General features: G+C 36.3%; 1 protein-coding gene across 1 annotated transcript in view; it reads right to left on the reverse strand.

Annotated features, from left to right (window-relative positions):
* PDE3A (phosphodiesterase 3A, cGMP-inhibited) overlaps positions 1-19,572 on the reverse strand; it is a 458,178-nt gene that overhangs the window by 115,861 nt on the left and 322,745 nt on the right. Inside the window, exons 3-4 of the mRNA XM_006889065.1 lie at positions 8,983-9,240; positions 3,312-3,466 (exon numbers count right to left, since the gene is read on the reverse strand). Of these exons, the coding sequence (XP_006889127.1) occupies positions 3,312-3,466; positions 8,983-9,240 (413 nt within the window). The remainder of the gene's footprint in view (positions 1-3,311; positions 3,467-8,982; positions 9,241-19,572) is intronic.

Here is a 19,572-nt window from a genome sequence, read left to right on the forward strand (position 1 = left end):
TGGAAACAAAAAAAGGGACTCCTATTTATGACATATGTGCAGATGACAATGGAGAAATTAGAGGCCATATTTTTCTCCTATTCTTACAATTTAACTTTTAATATGGAAGGCATGCAGCAGAAGATGAAGACAAAAATCTGTCCTATTTCTCCATAAGACGTCTATCTTTCCCTCTTATAATATTTTGAAATGTGATATTTATCATATACAACATTTACATATTTCTTGATTTTTCTCAGCTAATTTATCTACTAATATACCAAAGTAACAAAAATTTAGTGAAAGAAACATGATAAAAATAAATTAGGGGCAAACTGGGGGGCGGAGGCGGGGGGGGGGGCTGGGCAGGGAGAAAAGTGCAACAATGAATGAATGGAAATCCAAAATTTTTGTTAACGTTCATTACAATTAATAAAATTTAAAAAATTAATAACATCGGATGTTATGGTTGGGATGTATGTGCCAAAACTTATCTATGAATATTATATAAGAGATATATTCTTTGAGATCACACACTATGTCTTGTCTCTTTTTAATTATGTGGGTATTAATTTTATAAGCAGAGTGACTAGAACTTTGCAGATTACGCTCATAAAAATCCTTAAAACACTATTTCTCCTTAAGGATTTGATCTCAGTCTCTATTCTGAATATGAGGAATAAGAGGACATAGGCTTTTCCAGAAGTAACAAAGTAGAATACAAAGTAAGACGGTACCCAACAAGGTCTAAACAGTTGTGGCAGAGCCATGCTATAAAATGAAAAACTACAGAGTACTAATTATAGGACTTTGGGGAATTTGGTAAAATAAGCTAGTAAAATGACAGCCCGATATATAGTCCACACTAAGAACATAATTCATGTGCTTAAGCAACACATATTTAACAATTATACTACTAGAGATATGTAGTATTTACTGCTATACAAATTAACAAAGGTATCAGTACTTTCCAGGAAACCATAAATAAAAGTGTTATTTCAAACTTCAGGACATATTTATTAAGGAGATTGGGTATACCCAACCCACGTGGCATCCCACGTATTGCAACTATGTCTAGGTAAATAAAAACTCTTAACATTGTTGAGTCAGAAACAACTTAGAGCTGATCCTTCATTAGGTTTCCAAGGCTGTAAATCACAAGGCAGGAGACTGCCCGTCTTTCTGGAGTCACTAGTGCCTTAGAATTGCCAGAGAAGGTCAGCAGCACACTTCTCCATGGATGATGCCCTAGAACCCCACATTAGGTAAGGTAGAATGTAATTGCAAGAATTATTCTAGTTTATAACTGACTCTACATATTTATTAGACTATGAACATTAATTTGGAAGAAGCCAATGAAAATTTTTTTGAATTTTCTATTAGTTTATTTACAAAACTTGAATACATTGTATTTAAAAGGAGTAGTGAGCATCTTTCAATGAGTTCGAGAATCTTTTCTCTGCCAGACTCAATAGAGACAAGATTAGGAGAAAATTTCTTCTGATGGTGCTGCCGTGTTATTCACCCAAAGATATGGATGTTTTCATTGATCATTAATGGAACTGTGGTATATGTTTTAAAATTAAAAATCTTCAAATGCATTGCTACTGAGTTGGAAGTGACTTAACAGCTGACCACCCAGTTGGTTTTCAGAGGCTGTCAATTGCATGAGGGAAGATTGCTTTTATTTCTTCTAAAGAGCAGCTGGTAGTTATGTGCCACCAGTCTTTGAGTTGGCCTTGCAACTCCTTACCTATGAGGTTACTACAGCTCCCTAGGAACAAAGAAATATTTGCATAATTACTGAATTTACATATGTCATCCTTTTTTCCCCACTAGAATAATACCAAATACAGTTGTTATTAGGTGCTGGATCAAGTATGACACATAGCGAGTCTATGAAAATTATCTTAATTCTGTTCTATCTTGTGCCATTCTGACACTTCCAGACACACAAGAGCCCACTGTGGCAGTCACCACGTCAATCCATCTGGTCGAAGGTCTCCCCCTCCTTCACCCACCTTCCATCCTTCCCAGCATCATGTCCTTCTCCAAGGAATAGCCCCTCCTAGCAACCAGCCCAATAGTATGTGAGACAAAGCTTCATTGTTCTTGGCTTCCAAGAGCATTCTGGCTGCATTCTCTCCAAGACATACCACTTTATCTCCAAATACAATATCACTCTACTAAACAAACACCTTTCATTAGGGGTTCCTTCAAACTTCTTAATGTTCTCTTTTTGGGGTTTTGTTGGTTTGGTTTTTTTTTTTTTTAGTTTTGGTAATTCTGGCTTTCCAGTAATATTCCAACACTGTAATTATTATCTAAGCTAACGCTTTACCATAGAGTAGGAACTGACTCTTAGCTAGCTGGCCCTCAAGTGATTTTCAGAGGCTGTAAAGACCATGGTAGGAGACTGTCCATTCTTGTCCTGTGGAGCAGCTAGTGAATTTGAATTGCTATAAAGGCACCATCCTTGAGTTAGCACAACTCCCTATGGATTATGCCACTAAAGAAAATTTTGTACTAAGAAATATTGTACTAAAGAAAATTAAATTACCAAATGTCTGAACATGTCTAGGTAATCTTATGCACCATGGTGGTACAATGGTTAAGCGCTCAGCAGCTGACAGGCTGGCAGTTTGAATCCATCAGATAGTCAGAGGGAGTGAAATGTGGCAGTCTGTTTCATAAAGATTTACCGCCATGAAAACCTTCTGGGACAGTTCTACTCTGTACTACAGGGTCACCAAGATTCAGAATTGACTGAAAGCAATAGGAGATGATTTTAAGATGATAATATACTTTTTGATCTGCACTTTTGCCTCAGCCCAAAAATGGTGGGGCAGCAATTCTGGCTTTGGGGAATCTAAATTAATCTTTTTATATAAAAAAAAAATTATTTTTTTTATATTACTCTGATTTATCTACAAAGTCTGAATACATTGTTTTTCACAATCTAAATCAATTTTAAGTGTCAAGTTGTATTTCTTTGAATTAAAGGGACCTTATTGAGTCCATATGGACCTCAATTGTCTGATCTAGGTAAAAATGTAACCTGCCTTCATTCAGGGCTCAATATTCATCAACCCAGGTCATAGTGCAAGAAATGACCTCAAGCTAATCTGCTTACACTTAGAACTAAACAACAGAACTTAGGTCTAATTATGATCTTAATTGCTATACCACTATAAATTTAAGTAATAAAAAACTTTTCCACCCTTGAATCTGAACTCTAAGCAAATCTTCATATTCCTCATCTACAAGTTAAAAATCTGTTTTGGTAAGTAATATCCCTAAGACACAAGAGGCCAACAAGAGCAATGTCTTACCTGGACAGAGGTGTTTCATGTAACTTGATGCTGGCACTACGGTCCCTCCGAACTGGTGCAGGCTCCAATGTAGGCAGGCCAGTGGCTGAGGTGGTGGTTGTCCAAGTAGATGAAACACGTCTCAATAATCCTGGAGGCAAACTCCTTCTCAGGCGCTAGGAAGAAGAGAAGTAGATTTTATTACCAATCATATTTTATTTCTCTAACCACTAGGGAGCTCTTGTGGCCAAGTGGCAACAAGCTGCACTGCATGCAAGACATGTGGTTTGAGGTCACCAGCTACATGGGAGAAGGATGGGCAATCTCCTCCTGTGCAATTAACTGCCTTTGAAAACCTGCTGGAGGTTCACCTGTAAGTTGGTGTCAACTCTACAGTACATATCAACAACAACAACAAACTTCTAGATAAAATGATAGGAAATCGGCTTTCAATTAAAAGTTAATTTCTTTAAATATCTTGATTGAATATTGCCAAAGTGAAATCTGAGTACTTAGATATTTAATAAACTCAGAATAAAAGAGATGGCTATTGGTAAAATGAAAATGTGGTGTAGTCTCAGCTTCAATACTTATTAATTACAAGAATGAATTTCAATTCCCTTAGCTCTGGTAGAGGCCATGACACTATGAATATCACTGTTGATGTCAAATAAAGAATGGCTGAAAGCAGAGACTACCAGAAGGATGTCTATTTGTATTTTATCAATTATTCAAAGGCATTTGACCCTGTGGAACACAATTAATTAAGGCTGATATTGATAAGAATGGAAATCCCAGAACACTTGATTATGCTCATGTGAACCCTATATCTAGACAAAGAAGCTTTTGTTTGAACAGAGCAAGGGAACAATTCATGGTTCAAAATCAAGAAAGGAGTGTATCAAGGATGTATTTTTTTTTTCTCTCCATACTTTTTCAGTATGAACAGTTCATTCAAGAACCTGGACTTTACTGAAGATTGTGTTATTAGGAAGAGAGGAAAATCCATCAACAACCTCATAATGCATTATACATCTTTGCTTGTTTAAAATGAGGAGGATTTGAAGTGCTTAAAGACTACAGCTTTCAACATGGATGAAATATCATTATCAATAACAGAAAAATCCTCACCACTAAACCTATGGGAAGCACAATATCGAGATGAAAGATCCACAATCAATATATTTGGCATCAGCAGTTAGGAATCAAAAAGATGAGTTGCACTGAGAAAATCTACTGTCAAGTAACTCTCCAGAGTTCTAAAGAGCAAGAAAGCCAGTCTAAAGGCTAAGGTGTGCCTGATCAAGCCACGGTCTTCTCAATTGCTTGCTATGCATATGAAAGCTGGGCAGTGACTAAGGATGACAAGAACTGATGCCTTTGAATTGTGGTTCTGGAGAGGAGTACTGAATATATCATGGACTGCTAAGAGAACAAACATATTTGCGCTGGAGAAGTGAAACCAGCGTGCTCCTTGGAAGCAAGGATGGTGAAATTTATTTACTGTCTTACAGACTTTGGGCATGTAATTGGGAGGGGCCATTCCTAGGAGAAGGACATCATGCTTGGACAGATAAAAGGGCAGCACAAGAAAGGAAAATCTTAGACAGATTGAAAAAGAGGCTGTGGCAAAGGGCTCAAGTGTGCCAGAGATGGGGAGGTTGGCTCAGGATAGGACAAGGTTCAGAGTTATTGTTCATAAAGTTGCTATGAGTTGTAATTGCCTTAACAGCACATAAAAACAAGTATAGCTTTATTGTTATACCAGCTTAATATGACGTATTTTCAGTACAGAAGAAAGCAAAATTCTCACAATTGGATCAATAAACAGTATTATGGGGAAAAGAGTGAAGTTTTCAAGGATTGTATTTTACTTAGATGCACATCAAGGCCCATGGAGCAAGTAGTCAAGAAATCAAAGGATTATTAGAACTGGAAAACATGCTGCAAAAGGCCTCTTTAAAGTTCTAGAGAGCAAGGAGGTGAGTGAGGACTAAGGTGATTTTGATCCAAGCCAGTTTTAATTGCCTCTTATGCATGTGAAAGTCGAACAGTGAAGAAGGATGACCAAAAGAGAATTAATTCTCTTGACCTGTTGTGTTGGCAAGAACAGTGAATTTATTATTGACTGAAAAAAAGAATATGACAAATTCATTTTGAGACAAGTGCAATCAGAATGATCTTGGTAAATGAAGATGGCAAGACTTCATCTAACATGCTTTGGACTTGTTATTGAGAAGGATATGTTGCTGGAGAACATGCTTGGTAAAGGCAGGGTGAGCAAATGAGATGACTCTCAACAACACTGATTATCACTGTGGCTGCAACAATGGAGTCAATACATGGCATTCATTGTGAGAATAGCATAGGAATGGGCAGTGCTTTGTTCTGTTGCATCTAAGGTTGTTATAGTGCCCTGAGAGCTTAGTGGTAAAAGTTGTATTGCCAACACAAAAGCACATAATTCTAATTCACCACTTGCTTCAAGGGAGAAAGATGAACCATTTGCTCCCATGTGATTTACTGACTCTAAAAACCTGCTGGAGAGACCAACTATAGCCCACTTCTGATGGACAGCACATTACAACACGATTTCTATGAGTAGAAATTGATTCAATGGCACCTAACAACAAAACAAAAACTAATGCAAAACTAGAGTGTTTTTATAAAATACTCCCCTTTACTTTGGATAAATCTGATTCAGACATCAAAGGATATAGTAGCACAACCAATACTAAATCTTATATCTGCTTAATATAAGAGTGAATTAGTTATCTCTTCTCCTTTTTATTAATTTTTTTTTCTCCTACCATTTGCTAAACAGGGTCTTTGGTGTCAACAGCAGCACCAAGACTAGATTCTGGATGTCCTATCTCGAGCCAATTTCATTATCTCTGACATACCTACTCCCATTACCCCAGTCATTGAGTCAATCCATCTCTTCCAGGTCTTCCTCTCTTGCACTGTCCCTCTACACTTTGAAGCATGATGGCCTTCTCAAAGGACTGTCACCTCTGGCAACATGCCCAAAATATGTGAGACAGAGATTCAAAATTCTTGCCTCCAAGAGCAGCTTGGTTTCACTCTCTCCAGGTCAAATCTGTTCTCTTGGCAGTCCAAGGTATGGTCAATATGCTTTTCCAGCACCACAACGCAAAGGCATCAATTCTTTTCTGTCATCCTTAGTCATTACCCAGCTCTCCAATGTACAGCAAGTAATTGTGAAGGCTATGACTTGGATCAGGTGCATGTCAGTCTCTAGACTAACATGATTTCCTCTTCAGCACTCTGGAAACGTTTCTGACAACAGATTTTCCCAGTGCAATTTGTCTTTTGATTTCTTGACTGTTGTTGCTCAAGAGTGTTGACTGTGGAACCAAACAAGCTGAAATTGCTAACAATTTCAATCTCTTCTCCATCTATCATGATGCTGCCAATTGGCTCAGTTGTGAGAATCTCTGTGTTCTTAATGCTGAGCTTTAATCCATGTTGGAGACTGCAGTCCTTGCGATTTTGCAGCAAACGCCTCAGCTCCTCCTCAGTTTCAGCAAGCAAGGTTGTGTCAAATGTGTAATGCAAGTTTTTGATGAGTCTTCCTCTAATCTTAATGCCACATTCCTTCTATAAAGTCTAACCTCCTGAATGATCTGTTCCACATACAGACTAAAAATGTATGGAGATAGGATGCATCTATGATGTATACTTTCCCTGATTTTGGACCATACAGGGTTTCCTTGCTCTGTTCTGATGATGGCTTCCTGTTCCAAGCATAAGTTTTGTATGAGCATAGATAAGTATTCTGGGATTCTCATTCTTCTCACAGCCAAAATTTGTGGTGATCCACATAGACAAATCTCTTGTATAGTCCATGAAATATAGACATTCCTCTGGTACTCTCTGCTTTCAGGTAAGATCCAGCTAACATTGGGTATAATGTGCCTAGTGCTACGGCCTCTTCTAAACGAAGCTTGTACATTTGGCAGTTCTCTGTTGATATACTGTCACAGAAGGTTTTTTTGATAATTTTCAGCAGGATCTTGCTTGCATGGGATATTAATGATAATGTTAAATAATTTCCATATTTATCGATCACCTTTTTTTTTTTAAATCTGAGTAAATATGGATTTCTTCCAGTCAGTTGGCCAGTCAGTTGCCCTCCAGATTTTTTGCCACAACTTGATGAGCATGTCCAAGGCAGCACCTGTTTATTGAAATATGCGAATTGGTGTGTCATCAATTCTTGGGGCCTTTTTTTTTGCCAATTCCTTCAGAACAGCTTGAACTTCCTCCTTTATCACCATTACCCCTTGGTCATATGTTGTTTCATGAAATTCTTTCCTGTGTCAGCCAGTTCTTTTGAGTGTAGTGACTCTATCCTCTTTTGATGCTTCAGGGATATTCAACATTCTGCCCACAGCATTCTTAAGTATTGCAACTCGAGGCTTGAATACAGCCTTTATCTCCAGGAACACATTCTCTTCTTCAGAAAATTACAAAATATTTGAGAGGTGGTGTATATGCCATATTGAGATTAAAGATCAAATTGGATATTGTCATAGTACGCATGTCAGAATGTATCTCAGTAGGAGGAAGTGGTCAAAAATTGGAAGATACCAGTATTTCTGTCCTGAATTAGATATGGATCTTACATCTTGACCTAATAAAAAAATCTCTTGATCACTTTCTTCATTATTTACTATCATAAGCTATTTAAGTATAACATTTCCAGAGAATATGATGCTAGAAGGGAACTATGTAAACACCTACTTTACAGTACTAACTCATATTCCAAGAGTCTCAAAATAGCCATAACACCAGTTTAAGGAGATAATGGCTTGTCGACTGGATGTATCAGAAACTTACATTCATATTTTGAAAAGTTTTATATATGACTTGTTTTAATAAATGAGGTCTGAAAGAGGTATGGTTGTGCATCCTCAGATTTGTCACTAGAAAAACTGACCCTACAATTTACTTCTGGAAAACATTTACATCCCGCACATATGGTCATCTTTCACTTCAAATATTAAAAAATTTAGCGAAATCTATAATGACTAAGTACTGGGTTAGTTTGGAAACTTTGATTAAAAAATATCATAGAAAGAAATCAAAGAGCAAAGGAACCATGCGTTACAGAAAGCAGAAGCAAGATAAGCCATCCCAGAATGAAAATAAGATTGTGCTTTGTTTGTTTTCGGCCTGTTTTTCACTACAATGCCTTACTGTATCTAGCACCTGGGACAAGGCTTGGCATTTGGATGGCAATCAATAGTAATTTTGAAAGTTTGGATAATACAGACAGTGAGGACTTGGAGGTATAGTATGTAATGAATTCTAATCTATTGACTGGCATGTCAAATCTACCTGGTACTCTGTGAGAGAGAGATGGGCAGTGTACCTCCATAAAGATTTATTCCTTCAGAAACCAGATAAAATGCTTGAGTCAGAATTGATCTGATGGTCGTGGATTTGATTTTGATTTTTCTGTTTATAGAAGGTGATCAAGTAAAAGGACATAATCCTTGTGTCCTTGTGACTTAGATAATTTTACTTTTGTCACCATGCTCAGCCTACTGAGTAACTTACATAGCTAGTTAAACAACTCTGAGATGACAGGAAGAAAGAGCTAGAAGACAATCAATTAAAAAGAAAAAAAAAGGTCAACTGTTTACAGAGCATTATCAACACCTACCTTGGGAATAGTCAGCTTGTCTTTTTCAGCGCTTTCTTCAGAGTCAGAGCAGGTATAGTTTTCACTGAAGGAAATGATGGGGTTAACTCTGGGCTTGTGAAAGGCCTGGAAGGTGAGCTGTGTGCTCAGCAGATTGCTCACTGCCCTCAAGGATGTGCACACGTTTGGGGGCAGGGAAGGGTCTGCCAGAAGGTCCGTAATAAGGCCGTGGGCCTCGCCCATCACAGCAATATCCACAGTAATACTGGTTCCTGAAGACTGAGATACCAAACAAAGGAAAGGCAGGTTAGGGAACAAGTCAAATTGGACTTTTGCACTAAAAAATCGAGGTGACTCATAGCATTTCTGAAAGAAGTTAAATTCAAAACAACTCTCTGTTTCAAAATCTTGGAAGTTTCTAGGCAAAAGTTTTCATCTTTTATACATCTGTGGTCTGCTTTTATTCCCCCGTATTTTCATCCATTGGGTGTAGCATAAATATTGAAGATATTAAAAAGAAATACTAGGTAATACATATGGTTAGACAATAAACTGCTAGCCTAAACATTGGTGGTTTACACTTTACAAGAAGGCCAAGAAATCTCCTGTCCAAAGGTCACAGCCTTGAAAATGCTATGGAGCAGTTCAACTCTGCAAACATGGGATCACCATGGGTTAGAATCAACTCACTGGTAACAAATTTTAAGATGGCAAAAAATTCCAGAGAACTGGGAAAAACTTCCTATTGACCCAATCTTATGAAGAGTACAGATTTTCTGTTTTTTAGACTTTTCGTGCTGAGAGTGTCATTATTATAGTACATAGCTTCAACTTTAGTAATATTGTACTGTAATACCTAAACTTAATTATTTTGGTAAATAGCGGCAAATATTTTTTTAAAAATCAATTCAAATCACATTTAAATTTACTAGTTGCTGATCTTCTTGTGAGTGGCAAGGACAGAAATTTTAGTTCTGAATGCAGCACACTTTCTGCCAAACTGCCTGTCTGATGTCATTGCCCTACAGTCAATTAACAAATGAAAATATGAGCAACAGAACAAATATATTGCCCACCATGCTGGGGCAGAAGAGAAGAAAGTCAGCCAGAAAAATATAAAAGAAAAAAAACTTTGAGAATTCTGCAATTTTGATCCAATTCTGAATTTCTATTTTACCACTTTCTAGCTGCATGCTTGTCAAGTCACTAGGCCCTCTTCATTTGCAGAATAGATATAGCGATAATACCAGCTTCAAAATTGAGGTAATAATAAGAATGAAACAGATAACATATGTAAAGTGTTTAATGTTATATTGTACTGACAGTTATGATGACAGTAATGGCAATAATCATTTTCCCAAACCATCATTTTTATCTACTCACATCTTTTAAAGAAACACATAATGTGTTATATAATGCAGTGATATGGCAACCCTGAAACCTTCCAGCCAACCATAAAATGCCACTTTCTCCATTTTCTATTGGTATGCATTTAGTGGTCCCATTTTTTTCTTTTTCTTTTTTTGGTTGCTGCTGTCAGAGTGCTGTTGTACCATTTGCATCCTTGTCTTATATGTTACAAAGTTATAAAGTAATTATTTCTACTGGAGCTTTGCTGTCCTCATGGTAAGGAATGCTAGCAACCCAAAGGCAAGCAGTTTGAAACCACCAGATGCTTCAACAGGAAAAATGGGCAACCTCCTCCGGTGTCATTTACAGCTGTGGAAATTCACTGGTGGGTCAAACTTTGTTCAGTATATATAATTTTAAAGCTAAGAGGAAATGAACATTTTATACATTAATATTTAATAATTAAAGATGTTTTTCCATTATATTCTCAGTATATAGACTATATAAATATGAGGCTAAAATAGAAAATGCCTGTTGACACAACTGATGCCTTTGAGCTGTGGTGCTGGAGAAGAGTATTGAATATAATAACATGCACTGCTAGAAGAACAAACATGTTCATACTACAGAGGAAGATACCAGGCTGATCCTTGAAGGCAAGGATTCTGAAGCTTCGTCTGACATACTTTGGACATGTTGTAAGGAAACGGAGTACAAGAGAAGAAGACCTTGATGAGATGGATTGATTCAGTGACTGGGGTAATGGGGACAGGTGTGTCATTAAGATTGGCAAGGTATAGAGCAGGGTTAAGGGATGTTGTAGATAGGGTCATCATGAGTCACAGGTAACTTGATGGCAGATAACAACAATAACTTTGATAGAATTAAAATTAGGATTATATATTGTTGAGAGGCCAAACCTAATGTTACAAGTCATTATAATACATTTACATTCATTTTTAAAAACAAAGGGTTCAATATTTGCTTTTTCTGTTTATGTAATCTTTTAAAATTGAAACTTCAAGATAGATTTTAAAACACCATCCTTATGAATCAATGTTTGTTTTCCACATGAATTTTGAAAATAGGCCCAGAATGTACCTTAATATTGCATATGATACAGCTTCTTCAAAGCAAGATCGTCAAAAGAAAATAAAATCAATACTCAAGTCAGAAAGAAGCAAATTACCCATTTTGGAATTGGGTAGGGAATCAAAGCTAACACTTTATGCAAAACTTTCTCTGTTATTATTAAGTTGGGACTTTTTGTATTGGTTTACTGATTTAAGAATGAAATTGTATAACCTCCAAAAGCTTATCACAACTTTTAAGATCAAATGACTAAAGGCTCAATGAGGCATGAAATCTAAAACCAACAATCAGATTTGTGTGCCATGAATCTGTCAAGAGTAACCACACGTGAAATACTGAAAGAGTGATATACAGGCTGACTGCTATTTCAACAAACAGCAGACAAGCTATAAAGACAAGCAAATTTCCAAGCATTGCTAAGGAATTTCAGGGGAGAGGGTCTATGGTTGATGACAAAGTATTCTCATTATATAATAAAAAAGATGAAACAATTGAATGACTCCCATGAAGGGTATGTGCATTTCTCAGTTTTAAAAATATTATCATTCAATTTCTTGGTATTCAAAATAATATACAAAGAAATACTTCTTGAAACTGGTGAAGTGTTACACAGTTATATACTAAAGGTTGAGTTTATACAAAAACCACTTTAAAGGAAATTCTTAAAGAACCATCATGAAACCATCTTCAAGTACAGTAATGAGATTTATAAAGCATATAAACCACAGTTGAGTCTTTTTATGGTGATGATCAAACAAATCTTTTCCTTCAAAAATGTTACCAAGCATTACAAAACATTCTACAATACAGGCCCTCCTTGTAATAGAAATATTTATACTTAACAGTGAAGAAAATGCAAGTATAATTCTCCAGACACTATTTAAATGACCACCAAATTTGGATTACCATCATTAAACAGAAAATTTGGAATTTCAAGTCTAATAAACAGTGGAGGAAAGTGCAGTTTTATATCTCAAACCAAAAATAACTAAGTCTCTTGGTAAATTCAGGCCACCTTAATGTATTCAGTTTTAAAACATCCTTTTCTTTCTTTGTCACCATCCATGATACTCTGTCATTACCAGATATTTTCCTGATGCTGCTTTAAAACCAAACCAGCTATTTTCTAGTTGATTTTGACTCATGTTGATCCCTTATGTTTCAAAATAACAATGGATTCCATAGAGTTTTCAATGACTGTGACTCTTTGGGGTAGACTGTCAAGTCTTTCAACCAAGGTGTTTATGGGTTTGGATGTCAATGGGTTTGAACTATCAACCTTCTGGTTGGTAGCTGAGCTCTTTTCTATTTATGCCACTCAAAGCCTCCCTAATGGTTGCTGCAGACTTTCACAAATATCAATAGCCTTGCTAATAGGACATGTAAAGCATAGATTGCTTTCAGGTCACTTCTCTCTCTCTCTCTCTCTCTCTCTCTCTCTCTTCTCCATCTCCCTCACTGCCATAGAGTTAGAGTCTGTATCTGACCCTCCCGCAGGTTTTCAAAGTCTGTGAATCACATGAGAAAAGACTGTCCATCTCTCTCTTTTGTGGATCAGCTGGTGGATTAGACAGACCCACAAGCCTTTGGGTTAGAAACATGGCTCCCTATCCACTTGGCCACCAAAGCTTCCTCACTTCACACACACACACACACACACACACACACACACACACACACATTCTTAACTTAAAGCCAGCAAGGAGGCAGGGGAGAAGTGAGAAAGTTCTCAGAGAATAGGAATGAGGATGAAGAATGGGAATGACTTCCACCTCTTGAGACACATCTAGTTTCCAAGTTATCATACGACATGAACAATAAAAGTTCTAGCAATCCAGTTTTTGTGATTAAATTACTAAGAGAATATAAAATATCACACCTGATAATTTGAGATTATGTGCCCATATTATTCAGCATGGGAGATTTAGAAAACACAAAGTCTTTTAATCAGTTTAGACCTAACTAGAGAGACAAGAAAAGAGAAAGGAATAGGGAAAACTGCTATTTAAAGAGATTATCTGATGTGTGAGGAAGATAATGTAAATTAGATTTGAGAAGGACTAGTCCATTCAACTCACAGCTCTTCTTGCTATACATTTTAAAGGGAAGGTTAGATTGATAACTTAATGAAATTAGTTCAAAGTATCTCTACCCAAAAGCAGAAAATGCAATTATTCCCAGTGAATCATTTGATATGTCATTTGCTTCTCTTTATTATTCTACAGGATAACCTGCAAAACGCAATTTCATTGTCACCATTGAGATGAATATCTAGATAATTTAGTGGAAAGATTAAGGCTTAAATTAGGCCATTAGACCACTTTCTGTCTGCCCCACCAGACGGTCTCCTACAAATAATACCTCATTCTTTGGGGGCACTCATGCTTTCCTGTAAAAGAAGAGATATGGTTCTCTTTAGGATTTCTATTACTTCTCAGTCTAACATAAATTTATGTACATGCCTTAATGAAGAAAAAAAAATGGAATGATTGTTAGCCTATTTCTTGGTATCCTGAGGTGTTAATAGTTTTAAAAAGATTTTAAAATTACTTAGTAGATTTTACAAAGTTCTTTTATCTTCGTTTGCTAAGGAATTCAAGGATAGCAGTGATTGTGAGGCTGACACAGGATTGGGTAGTGTTTCATTCTGTTGTACATGGTCACTGTATGTTGTAGTTGACTTGATGGCACTTGACAGCAATAACTGACTATCGAGTTAATGATGCTAAGTCCTCATTCTTTTCAGTCTTTGTTCTCCATGTGGAAAAACACCTTCACGATGAGCAATCATGTACGACAGACCATTGTCTGGAACTCCCACATACTCCTTCTTCCAGCTAAGTCGTACATTTGTCAAGTATCAGCTGTGATTAGTTGTCAAATTTTTCAGGCCATTTGTACTCGCCATTGTAAACTGCATATATTACTATTACAATAGGCTTGTTTATGCAAATACAAAAAATTAGAAAGATTTCCTTAAAAGCTAAGTGGACTGCTTTAAATACATTTTATAGAGGTGAGGTCCTAAAATCAATTTCTATTTAGTTAATTGCAAGGGTGGTGGTGGTGGTAAATGAAGGTCATACAGTTGTAAGAAATGAAACAAGAAAATCTTATACCTGAGAGATTTTATAATGCTTCCCAATATCTATGTCATTTCCACTCTAATTAAACTAGCAATCACATGCAATTAAGTATGTTGTATGTAAAAACAAGAAACTCTAATCAAAGAAGCAGATATACACTCAAAGAAAAATATTAATGCAATGTCACAAAATTATGTATACTGCACTGAAACAGAAGAGGGAGAGAACAGTTTAAAAGTGATATATAATTGGGTATTATGATTATGACAAGAGTCCAGAATGAAGGTTGCATAGTGGAGTGTACTCGGGGTGAGCGGGCGGGGGATTGTATACCAATGAAGGAATTTCACTTTTACTTTTCAAAGAGAAGAGTGAACTGGGGGGTGGGGGGAGAGATGGGCAGGGATAAAAATGCAACAATGAATGAATGGAAATCCAGAATCTCGGTAAATGTTTATTAAAATTAATAAAATACAATTTTAAAAAATACATTCAAAAATATGCATATTTTAATGTATTAATTTAAAATGTATTATCTGAGTTATGGATAATTCAGATGCTAAAAAAACAACTGTTATTTTTATGATTCTCTGTTATAAAACATTTTCAAAATACTAGTTCAACTTTGGGTTCTAATGATAGATGTTATGAGAACTCTATAGTTGTTTAAACTTAATGTTTCCTTCTACTTGAGATAAAACATGGTATGATAGGTCAGTGATAGGAAAGAAAAGCTTGACTTATGAATTAGTATTCTGGGTATATAAAAAGAGCAGTACACATTTCCACCAGGTACAGAATTTGCAAGGCTGCATTTTTAAGAAGTTTCAATGTGAAGTTGTAGAGAGTACTTTTATTCATTAACCAATTTCAAGTATTTATTTTATGAGATGTTTAGAATCACTACTAAACTGAGAGTAAAACCTCCAGTGTTCAAATATCAGATGTGCTGCTAATTATTTTCAAAATCTTGGGAAATTTAATTACTGTTTAACTCCTGTTTTCTCTTCTCTAAAAAAAAGAGCTAATAATAATAGTAATGAAGGAGCTTGGGATAATAAGGTGGCTTAGGCATGTGCTGCTAACACAAAGGTGTGTAGTTCAAATCTCTCACTTCACAGGAGGAAGATGGGCAATCTCTTCTCGTGGGAATTACTGTCTCTGAAAACCCACTGGAGAGTCAGCCGTGGGTCAGTTTCAACTCAACGGTCAACAACAATAGTAAAAATTGCAATGGCTATATATGACTACCGATGATTAAATGAAATGATACACATAAGAAACCTAAGTAGAGTGCTTGACCCACAATATGCATTCATGGGACACTACTGCCTACCTTTCAATCTGTATACTGAGTAAATCATTTAAGAAGCTCGACTCTCTGAAGAAGAATGTGACATTAGGATTGGAGGAAGACTCATCAACAAACTACATTATGCTGATGACAACTTTGCTTACTGAAAGTGAGAAGGACCTGAAGGACTTAGTATAGAAGAGCAAAGCTGTCAATAAAGATTGCATTTCATGTGAAGAAGAGAAAAATCCTTACCACTGGACAAATAAGAATCATCATGATAGATGGAGAAAAGATTGAAATTGTGAACTACTTGAGCTTACTTGAATCCACAATCAATACCTTTGGAACTTCTCCAAATTACTGAGGAGCAATGATGTCAGTTTGAAGATTAAGGTGTACCTTATTCAGACCATGGTCATTTCTATCACTTGTTATGCATCTGAGAGCTGGACAATGAATAAGGATGCTAGAAGAATTGATGCCTTTGAGCTGTGGTGTTGTAGAAGAGTGTGCACTATCCTATTAACTGCCAGCAATAACAACAAATCAAATTCCCCAAACAAAACCTTAAACAAATCACAAAACGCACCCCCAAAAACAAATGAACACATCAGATATGCAGCCGAAATGCTGCTTGATGGCAAAGATGACAAAGCTTCATCACGTTGCTAGGAGAGGCTATTTCTTTGAAAGGAATATCATGCTTGGAAAGAGGAAAAAACCCATGGCTTGACAGAGTAATGGCAGCAATGGGCTCAAGTGTATCGTTGATGGTGAGCACGACACAGGGTAAGAAAGAATTCAGAGCTGCTGTTTAGAGAGTTGCTAGGAGTTGTACTCATCTCGATAGCTCGTAACAACAACAATAACAACACTGATAATATCATCATTATTATTCCATGGAAAAAGATTGTGTATGCAAAAGGACATTATCTTTTTTGAAGGTATGAGGTTTGAGGCCACCAGCTGCTCCTCAGGAGAAGGATGGGCAATCTCATCCTGTGTGATTCATTGCCTCTGAAAACCCGCCAGAGGGTCAGAGATGGGTGGGTTCTGACTCTACAGTACACAACAACAACATGCAAAGGGAGGTTTGTTGTGCATGCACCATTTGTTCTCCACCTGTAGATGGCCAGTACTTTCTTTGCAAACAAGCACAGCATGGAGATATGACTTCCTTCCTAACAACCTAAACAACAAAACTGAAAACCTCCGTGTTTTATTCTGACTGAACTATAGTCACAATGATTGTACTTCCCACTTGCATATACTTGTAATAGTTCTAAGATTAATTTTAGACCCCTAAAAACGTAATTGTACAGAAATCCTGGTTTCAGTTAACACGCTTGATTGCACTGGTATGATTTATAACTCAGTGTGTAAAAGGAATTCTGAAAGCAGGCCTCTTAGTTCCATTGTTACACAAACTTTTTTCTTTCTATTTAGTTATTCGGGGAGGCGCCCTGGGAGGCAAACATAAGCTTGGGAAGAACATTCTCAGTGTGAAAAGGGAGTTGGGATGAGAGAGGAATAAACAGTGTAAAGGATGACACATTAAGGAAAGAGTCATTGGAACTTTTCTTACTCAGTTTTGGTCCTCAGTACTGGGAAAATAGATGCCCAGTGGGGTTTAGGAAACTGTAGTCTCCTACACCTCTATAATGAAGTTTGCTGGCCAGCTCCCTCCAAATTTTTGCCTGGGAAGCTTTCTGAGAGACAAAGAAGCAGTATCTTAGTCTTTCATTTGCTAAAATGATTTAGAAGATGAACTAGATTTGATAAAATGGTCTTTTCTTTATGACTGCTTCTGACCTCAGAGCCAGCAAAACTGCATATGTGTTTATACTTTCATAGGACTCATTTATAATTTTAGACTTGAAGTTGGTTGGGGAAATTTTTAAAAAATGAAATCATGTGAAAATTTTGCAGTAAGTCATTGTAGGCCGAACCTTGGCCAAGTGCCATCTAAAGAAGCAGATGTTTGCTTATTTTAATTTTCTGGCAAAGAATATGAGTTTACTTTTGGATTTTCTCCCTAAGATAATGTATATTTGTACAGTAGGAGGAAAATATACAGGGTCCTTCATCAAACTACTCTCCAATAAGATCTCTGTCAGCAGTCTCCATTGAAGATATGAGATACAGCAAATATGATCATTCACTGGAATTCATAACTTCATTCTCTTTTGCTATTCAGAGAGCATTCTAAGCCCCCAATGGGTTGTATTGCATTGCCCTCACATTTTAAATAAGCTAAAATGTTTTAATACAATCCCTCTTCTTATATTTTCTAAGCAATTTCAGACACAAGCAAATTCACCAACATCCTAAACACACACACACACACACACACACACGAAACCCAAACAAAAAAACCCCTAAAACTCCCAAAACAATGATTATCACAGAATATAATTTGATTATTTGAAAACTGAAACATACTTATTAAGTAGTTTATACTAGCAAGCAGCTGTATCTGGAAAACAATTTTAGTTGTCTTTGACTTCCAGGCTGGTCCTCACTCTGCCTTCTAGTTAGAAAAGACTGAATATATATATAGACTTGAGATTTTCAAATAATGAGTGGCTCGTGTGACTCCTCTCAGAAGTAAGTGAATTTTGGAAGTCTTGGCGAAGTATAATGTTGCTATATGAATAAAAATGGCAATTAGTTCAGATAGTGCAAGCAATTAATAAAGAGAACTTAACCAGATTCTCTTATGTCAGCACGAGTTTGCAAACATTACTAGAAGCATTAAGAATTTCAACTATGACTCAGGAAATCTATTCACTTTGAGTGAATTTTTGGTTCAATTTTAAGAATTGGAATCAAACTTGAGTACAAGTTTCTGTTTGCTTAGGGCCTAAAACCAACTTAGTGAACAACAGATGGCAGTATTCTACCTTTATAAAGAACTCAAATTGTTGCAAAGTCTTTTTGAATGAATGTAGCTGCTCATTGACAAACAAGTTTAATTTCATTCCCCCACACACACACAAGAAGGCCAATTATACTTAAAACTACTGGTAGAAATTTTTGAAAATTAAAGTTTGCTTTATCTCTTAAGATCTCTGTAAAATGAAAATTATAATTACATGATTGACATGTCACCTTCATTTTAAGACATTTTAGTTTTATCCGTTTTCTTTATTTTTATAAAATACACTTTATAAGCATGACTCATTTTAAAATACAATGAGACTTGTTTTTTTATACAACTTAACTTTCTATTTAAATGAAAAGATTCATGATGCAAAGAAACAAAACAACACACACTCAGTAACAATGGTTTTACAAGCCTTCACTAGTGTTTTTATTTTGTTTTGCAATTTAAATCATAGTATCATGTCACAGAATTCTTTTCTATCTTGCTACTGATTTGACTCTTCTTTTTTTTTCAGTCTAGGACTTTTTTTTGGACTGCTGCAATAACATACAAACTGATCTTCACATTATTATCTATTAAGGCATTCCTTTACTACATACATTGGAGTGCAAAACCAAAAACAAAGGAATTCTAGAAACTGTAATCTCTGAAGAAAGCTGCACTGCATTTTAATCAGTTTACCTATACTCAAAGAACCTCTCTTTATGTGTTTTAGTTCTAATTCAACTTTGATGTGTGATTATTCAATGAAAGTCTGTCTTCCTTGTTTTAGCTGAAAGTTCCTTGAGGGCAAGGTCACTGCCAGTTTTCACATACTAGCTTAATCCCAGGTTATACACATGGATTTCACCTGATGGTACCATAGGAATCAGACTGATTACATCTGCAGAAAAAAACCG

The sequence above is a fragment of the Elephantulus edwardii genome, unplaced genomic scaffold, assembly GCF_000299155.1.
Source record: "Elephantulus edwardii isolate Elephantulus edwardi_28Jun2011 unplaced genomic scaffold, EleEdw1.0 scaffold00075, whole genome shotgun sequence".
Classification (NCBI taxonomy): domain Eukaryota; kingdom Metazoa; phylum Chordata; class Mammalia; order Macroscelidea; family Macroscelididae; genus Elephantulus; species Elephantulus edwardii.